The sequence below is a fragment of the Equus przewalskii genome, chromosome 2, assembly GCF_037783145.1.
Source record: "Equus przewalskii isolate Varuska chromosome 2, EquPr2, whole genome shotgun sequence".
Classification (NCBI taxonomy): Eukaryota; Metazoa; Chordata; class Mammalia; order Perissodactyla; family Equidae; genus Equus; species Equus przewalskii.
The window spans coordinates 8,167,084-8,180,713 of NC_091832.1; the positions used below are offsets into that span (position 1 = coordinate 8,167,084).

At 38.2% G+C, this 13,630-nt stretch overlaps 1 protein-coding gene across 7 annotated transcripts in view; it reads left to right on the top strand.

Annotated features, from left to right (window-relative positions):
- Positions 1 to 13,630, top strand: part of FAF1 (Fas associated factor 1) — a 473,410-nt gene that overhangs the window by 71,735 nt on the left and 388,045 nt on the right. For all 7 annotated transcript variants that reach the window (XM_070609689.1, XM_070609691.1, XM_070609693.1 and 4 more), the window contains one exon: positions 8,818 to 8,886. In XM_070609689.1, coding sequence (XP_070465790.1) covers positions 8,818 to 8,886 — 69 coding nt within the window. The remainder of the gene's footprint in view (positions 1 to 8,817; positions 8,887 to 13,630) is intronic.

The following is a 13,630-nucleotide window of genomic DNA, read 5'->3' on the forward strand; positions in this document are numbered from 1 at the left end:
ATCCACTGGTGGTAATGGGGTGTTGAGGTCCCCTACTATTATTGTATTGTTGTTGATGTCTTCTTTTAGTTCTGTTAAGAGTTGCTTTACAAATTTTGGTGCTCCTGTGTTGGGTGTGTATATATTTATAAGTGTTATGTCTTCTTGGTGGAGAGGCCCTTTTACCATTATATACTGTCCCTCTTTGTCTTTCTTTATCTGTTTTGCTTTGAAGTCGACTTTGTCTGATATTAGTATAGCGACACCTGCTTTCTTTTGTTCATTATTAGCTTGGAGTATTGTCTTCCATCCCTTCACTCTGAGTCTGTGTTTGTCTTTGGGGCTGAGGTGTGTTTCCTGGAGGCAGCATATTGTTAGGTCTTGTTCTTTGATCCATCCTGCCACTCTGTGTCTTTTGATTGGAGAGTTCAATTTATTTACATTTAGAGTGAGTATTGAAATGTGGGGGCCTACCACTGCCATTTTATGTCTTGTTTTCTGGTTCTCTTCAATTTCCTTTGTTTCCTGTCCCATGGTTTAGTCTGTTCTGATGGAGAGCTACTACTCTCTGTTGTTGTCCTTCTACTTATCTCCTTTGCTGTTGGTTTTGTAGCCCCTTTCCTTTTTTGTTTTCAGGAATGAGGGTTTTCCTGAGCATTTCTTGAAGAGGAGGTTTTGTGGCAATGAACTCCCTTAATTTTTGTTTATCTGGGCAAGTTTTTATTTCTCCATCGTATTTGAAGGATATTTTCGCTGGGTAGAGAGTTCTCGGCTGCAGGTTTTTGTCCTTCAGATTTTTGAGTATATCATTCCACTCTATTCCAGCCTGTAAAGTTTCTGCTGAGAAATCTGCGGATAGTCTGATGGAGGTTCCTTTGTAGGTTAATTTCTTCTGCCTGGCTGCCCTTAGTATTCTCTCCTTGTCATTGACTTTTTCTAGCTTCACTACTATATGCTTTGGGGTCAGTCTACTTGCATTGATAAAGTTTGGAGATCTATTGGCTTCTGTCACATGAAGTTCCATCTCTCTCCCCAGGTTTGGGAAGTTCTCAGCCATTATTTCTTTGAATAGGCTTTCTGCCCCCTTCTCCCTCTCTTCTCCTTCTGGTATACCTATAATCCTTAGGTTGCATCTCCTAATTGCGTCGGATAATTCTCGGAGAGTTTCTTCATTTCTTTTTAGTCTTAGTTCTCTCTCCTCTGCCTGCAGCATTTCTATATTCCTATCTTCCAAATTTCTGATTCTTTCCTCCATATTATCGGCCCTACTGTTCAGTGTGTCTAGATTTTTCTTAATCTCCTCTATTGTGTTCTTCATTTCCAGTATTTCTGTTTGGTTCTTCTTTATAGTATCGAACTCTTTTGTGACATAGCTCCTAAACTCGTTGAGTTGTCTATCTGAATTCTCTCAACTCACTGAGTTTTTTAATGATGGCTGTTTTGAAGGCATCATCATTTAGGTTATATATTTCATTGTCTTTGGGATTGTTTTCCGTGTGTTTGTCATTTTCCTTCTGTTCTGGAGATTTAATATATTTTTTCATATTGCTTGATGGTGTAGATTTGTGCCTCCGTATAGAGACAGAGTTTAGTTACTGCTTCCACTTGTTTCTGTTGGTGTGGTGGGGGGACAGCTGTTTATACTGCACCAACCAGGAACCCTATCAGCTGTTGCTAACTGGGCCTGGGCCCATCCTCGCAGTCACAGTGATCCTGTGGGTTCCCTCTTCCGCTGTGGGGGCCGTCAGAAGGGGGCTTCAGGCTGCTGGTGCCTACTGTTGCAGACCACCTAGACGTGCTCCCTCCTTAGGGTCTGCAGCGGTGTTTTGGGCTTTCCCAGCGGCCAGGGGCAGGATCACTTATATTTGCAGTGCTGTCACTGTCGGTGCCCACAAAATCTCACTTGTCCACTATAGGTCACAGCAGAGCTACGGACATCTTCTGCAGTCTGTGGTTAGCTCACCTAGCTATGCTACTTTTGTCCCAGGGTCTTCCAGCCTTATGGTTGCCAGGTGGGTGCTCTCTACTAGTGCTGTGCATAGGCTATTGCTGAGGCTGCTGTGAGACTGTAGAGTTTTCCCCTGGGCCACGGAGCCGGGTCGCTGGAACTCCACCCAGCCCCAGTCCTCTTGCCTAGGATCTCGGGGAGCCCCCTGCCCTGTCTGGGGGATAGCCGGAGACCTTGAGTTCAGTGGCAGCTGGCCGGCTGCTGCCTTGCCTGGGATTCTCCTCTTCGGGACCCTCACGGCGTTTTGGATGCTGGGAGAGACCTCTCTGCTAATGGCAGGTAGAGACTTTGCCTGCTGCCTGGATGGAACTCTGGAGTTTCCCCCCCAGGCCGCGAAGCCGGCCGCTGGAGCTCCACCCAGCCCCAGTCCTCTCCCAGGAGATCTCCGGTAGTCCCGAGCCCCTCCCGGGTGAAAGCCTGGTCAGTGGAGTCGGTGGCGGCAGCTGGCTGGCCACCGCGCCATTTGGGATTCTCTCTGGGAGCCTCCTGGCATTGTGGATGCTAGGCCGGGCCTCTCCGCTAATGGCGGGTAGGGGTTTTCCCCGCCGCCTCAGGTGTGTAACTCTGGAGCTTCCCTCTGGGCTTAGGTGTAATTGCGGGGGGCTTAGGTAGGGCTCTGGTCAACTGTTTCCACCGTTGCTCCTCTGGTGTGCGCTCCCTCCTGCCCTTGGTGTGTGGCGATGTTCTGGGGGCGTCCGCTGGAAGAAAGCCGCTTGCAGGTACTAGGCTGTTCGGGGGTCGGGGTAGGATAGTTTTTACCTATCTCCACCTCCTCCCGGAGGGAAGTCCATCCGCCTTCCGATGTATAGCAGCGTGGGTCTCTCAGGCATCCTGAGATGCTATATGGATATCCTTTGTTAAGCGATGAATGTCCAATTAGTTGTAGATTCGAAGGGGGAGAGACAAAGAAGACTACTCACGCCACCATCTTGGATCTTCCCTGATTTTTCTTATTTTTGAATGAAGATGTTTACAGCTATAAATTCCTTTTTGGTCTTAAAGGTATTTTGTATGATTTCACTCTTTTAAAATTCATTGAAACTTGTTTTATCACCTAACATATGTTCTGTCCTAGAGAATGTTCCGTGTTTGCTTGAGAAAAATATGTATTTCTGTTGTTTTGGGATGGAGTGTTCTGTCCTCTATTTCCTTCTCTCTAATTGTTCTGTCCTGTATTGAAAGTAGGGTTTTGACATCTCCAACTATTATTGTAGAACTCTCTAATTCTCCCTTCAATTCTGTCAGTATTTTCTTCATATATTTTGGAGGCTCTCTTATTAGGTGTGTATGTGTTTATTATTTTTTATATCTTCTTGATGGATTGTCCCTTTTATCAATATATAATGCCCTTTTTATTCTCATAAAAATTTTTGACTTAAAGTTTCTTTTATCTGATATTAGATAGCCACTGAAACCTCTCTTTTGTTTATGAATTGCATGCATATTTTTCCATCCTTTCACTTTTCACCTTTTTGTGTCTTTGGATCTGAATTGAGTCTCTTGTAGACAGCATATAGTTGGATCATGTCTTTTTATCCATCCAGCTAATCTCTGCCTTTTAATTGAAGAATTTGATCCATTTACACTTAAAGTAATTACTGATAAGAAAGTATTTAGTTCTGCCATTTTGCTATCTGTTTTCTATGTCATCTCTTTTTCCCCTCAAATTTTTCATTACTGCCTTCTTTTGTGTTTAACTGACTTTTTTTTATTGTACTGTTTTGATTACTTTCTCATTTCTTTTTCTGTATATTTTTAGTTATTTTATGTGTATTATTTAGTTATTTTAGTTATTTTCTGTGTATATTTTAGTTATTTCTAAGAACCTATTCAATTTATAAAAATTTATTTTGAATTAATACCAGCTTAGCTTCAGTAGTGTACAAAAACTCTGCTCCTATACAGCTCTCTCTCTCCAACTTTATGTTGTTGTTATCATGACTTACATCTTTATACATTATGTGCCCATCAACATCAATTTATAGTTATTGTTTTATGCATTTGTCTGTTAAATCATATAGAAAAGAAAGAGGAGTTACAAACTAAAAGTGCAATACTGGCTTTTGTATTTACCTATGTAGTTACTTTTACCAGTGTTCTCTATTTCTTCATGTGGCTTCCAGTTACTGTCTCATGTCCTTTAATTTCCCTTGATGAACTCCCTTTAACATTTCTTGTAGCATAGGTCTAATAGTGATGACCTGCTTCTGTTTTTGTTTATCTAGGTATGTCTTAATTTCTCCTTTAGTTTTGAAGGACAGTTTTTTTGGCTCACTGTTTTTTTCTTTTAGCGCTTCAAATATATCATCCCACTGACTTCTGGCCTTTGTGGTTTCTGATGAGAAATTAGCTGTTAATCTTATTGAAGATCCCTTGTACGTGAACTACTTTTCTCTTGCTACTTTCATGGTTCCTTTTGGCTTTTGATAGCTTGATTATAATGTGTTTTGGTATGGATGTCTTTGCATTTATCCTTCTTGGAACTTGTTGAACTTCTTGAATGTGTAGTTTCTTGTCTTTTTTCAAATTTGAGAAATTTTAGCCATTATTTCTTCAAATTTCTTCTTTCTGCTCCTTTCTTTGCCTTCTGGGACTCCCTGTTATGTGTATGTTGGTACACTTGGTGGGCTCCCACATATCCCTTAGGCTCTATTCGTTTTTCTTCATTTTTCTTTGTGCTTTTCAGACTGGATAATTTCAAGTGACCTCTCCTCAAGTTCTCTGATCTTTCTTCTGCCTGCCCAAAGTTGCTATTGAAACTCTATAGATAATTTTTATTTCAGTTATTGTAGTTTTCAGTTCCATAATTTCTTTTTGGTTCTTTTTAAAATAATTATCTCTTTATTGATATTCTATTTATTGACACATTGTCCTGGTTTCCATTAGCTCTTTGTCCATGGTTTCTTTGAGCTTTTTGAGCATATTTAAGATAGTGATTGACAGTCTTTGTCTAGTAAATCTAATGTGTGTTCTTCCTCATGGACATCATTTTTCCTTTGAATGGGACATCCTTTCTTTTTGTTTCTGCATGCTTCACAATTTTTTTGAAAAGTGGACATTTTAAACATTAAAATGTGATAACTCTGGAAATTAGATCCTTCCCCTTCCTCACGTTGCCCTCTCCCCACAAGGAAGATTAGCCCTGAGCTAACATCTGTTGCCAATATTCTTCTTTTGTTTTGCTTGAGAAAGATTAGCCCTGAGCTAACATTTGTGCCAGTCTTCCTCCACTTTATATGTGGGTCGCCTCCTCAGCATGGCTAATGAGTGGTGTAGGTCTGTGATGGGGATGTGAGCCATGAACCCAGGCCACCAAAGTGGAGCACGTTGAACTTAACCACTACACCACGAGGCTGGTCCCCTCAGTGGTTTGTTTTTGTTGCTTCTGTGGGTTATAGATTTTTGTTTGTTTAGTGACTTTTCTAAACTATTTTTGTAATTTTTTTTTTGGTCTTAAGTGGTCTCTGTCTCAGTCTGCTCGGGCTACCATAACAAAATATCATGGAACAGAAATTTATTTTCTCACAGTTCCTGAAGGCTGGAAGTCTGAGATCAGGGTCCCAGCATGGTTTGCTTCTGTTCAGAACTCTCTTCCTGACTTTCAGATGGCCACCTTCTCACTTTGTTCTCACATGGCAGACAGAGAGAGAGATCAAGCTCTCTGATATCTCTTCCTTTATAAGGGGCACTAATACCATCATGAGAGCCCCACCTTGATGACCTCATCCAAACCTAATTACCTCCTAAAGGCCACATCTCCAAGTACCATCACACTGGTGCTTAGGGCTTCAACATATGAATTCTGCAGAGAGGGGCGACACAACATTCAGTACATAACAGTCTCTGAAATCTCTTTTTTTCTTTTATCTGTGGTCTACTGGTGTTATCAGAGAGATTTCCTTGAACATCTGGAGTGAAAAAGAAAATACAAAGAAAGAAGAGGAAAAAAGAAGAGTAGAAAGAAAATTGTTTCCCAATCTTTGCAGCCTGGCTCTGTGTTGGGCGCTCTAACCCTTAGCAGGCTCTTTACAACTCTGTCTTAGCCTTCACTTCCTGCTTGTGCTGAGTCTAGAGATGAGCCAGTAGTTTTCTGAGATCTTCTCTAAGTAGGTGTCCTGCCTTGGACATGTGCGTGGCTTTCTAAATTCTCAAATTGTTTTTCAGTGCCCTAATTTCCCAAAGAAACTCTCTTTCCAGCTTTTCCTCCAGGTTTTTGACATGTCTATTGTTTGCCTCAACTGTAATATTTTGTCCCACGTGACAGTGGGTTTTTCTTTCACCTTAAAATGTTTTAGAAGAATGTCCTCTATATAGCTGCTTTTTTGCCCTAAGAGAGTTCCAAGTTGATGAAACAAAGGAGAATGTCTTGAGTCAGTCCTTCAGGTATTCTCACACAGGTCACAACAAACGCAAATTCTTTGAGAACAAAGTCTACTCTGTTCCCTGTAGAACCAGGGACCAGGGTCCAACTGTTGGAATGTGGGCTAGTGTATTCAAGACTGCCACTGAGCCAAGAGTGGGGAAAGGGAAATAAAAATGCCACAAATCTTTCATACTGTTTTTATGTCACCTTGTTTCAACATTTGCTTGATTGTTGTAAGCCATTGACTATTTTCCAGAGTTCTGACAAATTTGATTCTGATAGTTTTTGCTCACTTTTTTGGTGTTTCTGTAGAGGAATGCATTCTTGGAACTAGCTTCTACAGCTGTCATTGAGGAAGTGTGTTTTTGCTTGCACTTTTTGATATTTGCTGCTGTGGGTCCACTCTGCGCTCCCTGTAGTTTTTCTCTCTAGTTCCTCCTGTGCAACTTCTGCCCTATCTTAACTGTTCAAAGCAACTTTTTTTTTTTTTTAAAGATTTTATTTTTTCCTTTTTCCCCCCAAAGACCCCCGGTACGTAGTTGTATATTCTTCGTTGTGGGTCCTTCTAGTTGTGGCACGTGGGACGCTGCCTCATCGTGGTTTTATGAGCAGTGCCATGTCCGTGCCCAGGATTTGAACCAATGAAACACTGGGCCGCCTGCAGCGGAGCACACGGACTTAACCACTCGGCCACGGGGCCAGCCCCTGTTCTAAGCAACTTTTATTAGTGTTTTTGAGTTTTTGGATTATCCCTGTCTTTTCATTTAGCTTAAAATGAAGATTGCATTTTTTAATGTTCTCTCATTTGTTTGCCTTTGTTGCTTTTTCTGGTATCCAGGATTCAAACTGTTCTCTTACCCCCTAAAATTCCTGCTTGATGTTTGTAGTCAAGCCTAATTTCACCCCAAATCCCTGGTAATCATTTATATGTTTTCTATTCTTATAGCTTTGCCTTTTCTAGAGTGTCATATAAATAGTATAGTATATAGTATGTAGCCTTTTGAGTCTGGCTTTCACGTAGCATAATGCGTTTGAGATTTATCTACATTGTTTTGTGTTATCAATAATTGGTTGATTTTTGTTGCTGAGTAGTTTTATCTTGTGTGAATGTACAGTTGAAGGACATTTGCGGTGTCTTATGTTTTCAGTGCTTGTGTATAAAGCTGTTATATACATTCACGTATAATTTTCATGTGAACATGTTTTCATTTCTTTTGGGTAAGTCCTAGGAGTAGGATTACTATGTCCTAACTTTCTAAGAAACTGCTAACCTGTTTTCCAAAGTGGCTATATCCTTTTGCATCCTCACTAGTAATGTCTTAGGGTTCCAGTTCTTCTATATCCTTACCATCTCTTGATATTGTCAATATTTGTCTCTCTCTCTTTGTTGCATTTCCCTAATGACTGATGATGTTGAAGATTTTTTCATGTGCTTATTCTCATCTGTATATCTTCTTTGATGAAATTTCTTTTAAAATCTTTTGCTGTTTATAATTTATTTGAATTGAGTTTTGAGAATTCTTCTTATGTTTTGGTTATTAGTCCTCTGTTAGACCTATTTGGCAGATATTTTCTCCCAGTCTGTGGCTTGCCTTTTCATTCTATTGACAGTGTCATTCAAAGAACAGTAGTTCTTCATTTTAATGAAAGCCATTTTACCAATTTTTTTGGGTTGTGCTTTTGCTGTTGTATCTAAAGGTCACAAAAATTTCTTTCTATGTTTTCTCCTAGAACAGCACTAAAAATAGACTGAAAGTAATATATATAATTAAAAATTTTTTAGTATCCATATTAAAAAATTAAAAAGAAACTGGTGAAATTAATGTAAATGTCATGTTTTCTTTAAGCCAGTATATTCAAAATGATCATTTCAACGTGTATTCAACAGAAAGATTATTAATGAGATACTTTATGTTTTAATTTTTGCACTAAGCCCTACCCTGGTGTGTATTTAGCACAGCACATCTTAGTTGAGCCACATTTCAAGGGCTCACTAGTGATGTGTGTCTAGTGGCTACCATATCAGATGGCACAGATCTAGAAGTTCTATAGTTTTAGGTTTTATTTTAGATCTGTTATTTATTTTGAGTTAATTTTTGTATAAGGTGCAAGGTATGGATTGAAGTTCATTTTTTTAAATATGGTTGTTCATCAGAACTTTTTAATAGAAGTTTGTTCTGGGAAGTTAGAGGTTTAAAGATCATTCTGGGCTCTAAAGCTCAATGTTTAAACATGCTTTCTTTTGCTGCCTTATTTTATTGTTTTATATTTGAGTGAAATGTATATTATTTTGTAATTAACAGTTTTCAAGCTATTTTTGTAAAATGCTCAGAAATATTAGGCATTTAGTGTCTTGGCTTTATTTATTCAAGCTTCAATTACACATTATGCTATTTACCTCTTTAAGACTAATTAACCTCTGCATTCCCAAAGTTATATCTAAAGTTCTTATTTACTTTGTTTCCAGGCATGTACTGGCATTGAAAACATTGATGAAGCTATTACATTGCTTGAACAAAATAATTGGGACTTAGTGGTAAGTGTTTGTTTCTTTTTTCAGCTTTATTAAGATATCATTGACATATAACCTTGTGTAAGTTTAAGGTGTTCAGTGTGATGATTTGATATATGTATATACTGTGAAATGATTGCTACAATGTTAGTTAACACATCCATCACCTCACATAGTTACTTTCTTTTGTGGTGAGAGCTTTTAAGATTTACTCTCTTAGCAACTTTCCAGGATATGGTACAGTATTGTTAACTGTAGTTACCATGCTGTACATTATATTCCCCAGAACGTATTCATCTTATAACTGGAAGTTTGCAGCCTTTGACCACCTTTGCTCATTCTCCCCCCGGCCCCTGGCAACCACTAATCTAAACTACTCTGTTTCTGAGTTTGGTTTTCTTTCTAGATTTCACATATAAGTGAGGTCATACAATAGTTATCTTTCTCTGTCTGACTTACTTCAAGTACTTTTTTCTTTATTTGACCAGTAATCAAATTTTACAAATTCTTGAATGTCTTTAGCATTCCTTATAGACGGTTCAGCATACCATTGTGCATCTATAACTCTAATCTGAATGAATAAAATCTAAATGTTATGTCTTTAATGTGAAGTTCATATTTAGTTCAGTGTTAAATTGCTAAATTATTATGAATTCTTAGATAATTTAAATAATTTTAAAAGTTATTCTCTTATCTTATTGTGTATTATGGTTCGTCTTCCCCTGTAGTATTGAGATGGAGATGCTTGGAAGGAGAGAAAAGTCAGGCTTGTTTGAATGTCTAAACAACTCTGTTTGATGTTTTCCCCTCATTTCTTGGGGCCATCACTGATGATTACTCCTTTTTAAAACTGTTGAAGAAGTGGCATTCTGCTGTGGTTTTCCTTATGAGCTTTAGACATTTTAATGTAGAAGTGGTTTAGTTATTTTTGTAGGGGGCAGGGGGGAGTAACTCAAAAGGCAAGGCCCAGCACAGACTACACATTTACAAGATTGTAATTTATTTACAGTTGCAAAGCAGGCTAAAAAGGAATTGTACAGCAGTATAGGAGCAATATTGGTTGTATTGGGATGACACAGATGTCCCTTAATGCATTTGAAATCCTTAAAAAGCCTAAATTACAATTTTGAAGAAGTGCTGATTTTCAAAAGTCAAAACTAGAGATGTGTATTTCTAGAGCTGAGATTAGATATGTAGGTATATTCAGGTTCATACGTGGACTTACATAATCAACTATCAATTATCTATATGCTTTGTGTAGATTTACTACTATTAAATTTTTCTTTTCTTGTGAGGAAGATTTGCCCTGAACTGACATCTTTGCTGGTATTCCTCTATTTTGTATGTGGAATACCTCCGCTGCATGGCTGTTGAGTGGAGGAGGTCTGTGCCTGGGACATGAACCCATGAACCTAGGCCGCTGAAGCGGAGTACGTGGAACTTTAATCACTCAGCCACAGAGGCAGCACCTACTACTATTAATTTTTTTACTCAAACTATAAAAAGCCTTTATTTTCAATTTGTAAAAGTAATAATGCTCATTGTAATGAAATGAGAAGCTATAGAAATTTACAAAGAAGAAATTAATAACAACCTTTAATCTCATCACTTAGAGATAGTAATTGTTTAACTTTTTTTTTTTTTTTCCTGAAGAATGTTCACCCTGAGCTAACATCTATGGCCATGGCCAATCTTCTTCTTTTTGCTTGAGGAAGATTTGCCCTGAGCTAACATTTGTGCCATTCCTCCTCTATTTTATATGTGGGTTGCTGCCACAACATGGCTCCTGATGAGCGGTGTGGGTCTGTGCCCGGGAACCACACCGGGGCCTCCAAAGTGGAGCATGCCGAACTTAACCACTAGGCTATGGGGCCAGCCCCTGTTTAACATTTTTGAGTATGTTTTTCCAGGGTGTTTTCTCTTCATTATGTGATTAATTTCTTTTTATACAAATAAGATCATTCTATTTCTACCATTTTGTAATCTGCATTTTTCACTTAACCTATCATGAATGTCTTTCTAGCCATGTAAATGTGACTGTTCATCATTCTTTTTAATGTGTTTTAATGTTTACATGCTATTTCATGGTGTGGTTGTAGCCTAATAATTTTACCAGTCAGTCCTAGACTTTTAGACATTTAGGATTTTTGCAATATTTCCTATTATGCACATTACTGTAGAGAACATTCTTGTACGTGCATCCTTGCATACTTAACCTATTATTTTCCTAGATGATATTGAATAAATTCAATTCATAATTGAATTTCTGGGTCAAATTGTATACATATTTTTAGGTTTTTGGATACTTATGGTTAAATTGCCTTCCGGGAAGGTTATACTAAATTTAATTTCTACCAACTGTATACACTTTGAGATTGCCTATTTCATTAAGCCAGTGCTTCGTTATTTTTTTAATATTCTGGCACTTGTCAAAATTTACAGATAGGTTCATATGGCCTGACTCCAAATCCAGATTTTTATCGCTGTGCTATACTCTTAAGAAAGCATGGTGTAGATGACATGTCCATGATTTCTATGTGTGTATGGGTGGGGGAAGGGGCAGCAACTTATTTGAAATGATGTCCCCAGATTTCTAGACTGGCAGCTTCTTTTGCAATAGCAAGTGCATTGCTTTATTTAGTTTGTGTATGTTTAGGGTATCTTTTGGAGAGGCTGATGTAAATTATTGGTTGAGGTTAAAAAATCCCACCAAGCCACTCTTGCGCAGTACTGATGAGAGGGATATGAGGTGGAGTAAAGGGAGATTGTGGGCTGAAAGTAACTGACTCTAAGTCTCTGGTGTGAGAATTACCATTTGAGGGGGATGGATATAAGTTCTTTCCTTATCTGCTTCCTATTGGTCCATGTTCATTAGTTTTGAAGGTTAAAACCTTTGTTGGTTCTGGGTGTTTTTTCAATCCAATCCATGTAGAGTATTGCAAAAGGAAAATTTTCCCAGATAGTGTTAAATAATTGAATGGTACAGGTGTTCTCTAAGTATTTCTGTTATTTGATTTTGGAAAATATTATAATGGCAGTTGGGTTAGAAACACTGATGTTATGTTTCTGCAGAAATGCAATCTCACGCTGTACTGGACCCAAGCAAAAGCATCAGGCTATCTTTTGCAAGCTTAAACTTTGGCTTTCTTTTGATATATATGTCCTGGTTGGCTTTCCTTTGCAATTAATCCACTTTTGTCAAGTGAAGATTTTCTGTGTTTTGTAGCTATCTTGCTCTATAAATTTTCTCAGTTCTCCTATTTTTATATATCAGTCACTTGTCATTTTTTTCTTTCTCTCTCTCTCTCTTTATTTTTTTTGGTGAGTAAGATTGGCCCTGAGCTAACATCTGTTGCCAATCTTCCTCTTTCTGCTTGAGGAAGATGGTCACTGAGCTAACATCTTTGCCAGTCTTCCTCTTCTTTGTGTATAGGATGCCGCCACAGCATGGCTTCATGAGCAGTGTGTAGATCCACGCCTGGGATCTGAACCTGTGAACCCCAGGCCACCAAAGTGGAGCGTGTAAACTTAACCACTATGCCACTGGGTTGACCCCTACGTTGTGTTTTTTTAAAAATGAAACTTAAGTATTTTGAACAACCCAAACTTCTCATTAGGATCATGGAACTTTTTATATGTTGTTTTCTGTATTTTGCTTGTGTGTTATATTTTGTGTTTCTAAATTATGCTTATCCCTGCTCTGTGTTTTATGGGCCTTGTGGAACAGTTTGCATAATTTGAATCTTTAACCTAGGACATGTCTGTATTTTAACTTTCCTGTATATAGCAGTTAGACCTCTCCTTCAGGGTTTTTGTGCGCATTTTGCTAGAGAAGAGTAGAGGAATGTGAGTTAGGCATCACAATCTGGAATTGTGATGAATTTAAGAAAATCCAATAACAAGAAAACTCATTCTGTCAGTACTGAGTGCTTACAGTATATCCAAATTTATGCTAGATGCAGTGGGAGCTTAAAAAACACGTAACAATATGTGGTGTATGACTTTGAGAAGTGTACTGAAAAATTGATAAGACCTGGTCTTTTATACATGTATGTTATACTCAGAAATGGGAATAGTGTTGTGAAAAAATGGTTGCAAATAGACTATCTACTTTATAGATTTAGACACACAAAAACTATTCTATATGGAAATATAGCCCAGTCCCAGGAATTTTACTCATTAGCCACTTTCCTTGATCTGCACACTATTTTCATTATATAGCTATCCACAAAACAGTGCTTCCAAACCCTATGTTTTAAGTACCCCACAGTTGACTCTTCTTATTTTGGGACAACTACAGGTTGGGTTATATACTCTAAAATTCTGAAAACAAAATAACATGAACTTTAAGACTATTGGGAAGCATCTTGGGCTACTGTTTTACTTAACATGAAGCGTATTGTACTCTCCCTACCTCCATCTACCTCAGACTTTCATTTTTCACATTGTCTTGCACTTACAGTTAAGAGAAGATTAATGTCATTACAGTTGATTGCTTCCACACAGATGAATATTTTCTGTCTATGTCTGGAAAGGTGAATACGTAAGGAAGAATTATTGGCAATGAATAAAAATCTTTTACCAAAGGATTACCTTCTTACATGGAAGTGTACTGCATGATCACTATAAATTGTGATCTGGGCTCCAGAATTGACCCACTGCTCATTTTCTGTTTTCAGTATAGAAGAATATGGGCCAGTGGAGAATAGAAATCTGTATTGTTTGTTTTAATTTTGAGTAATCAAAATGTGAGACAGCTAACTATAGT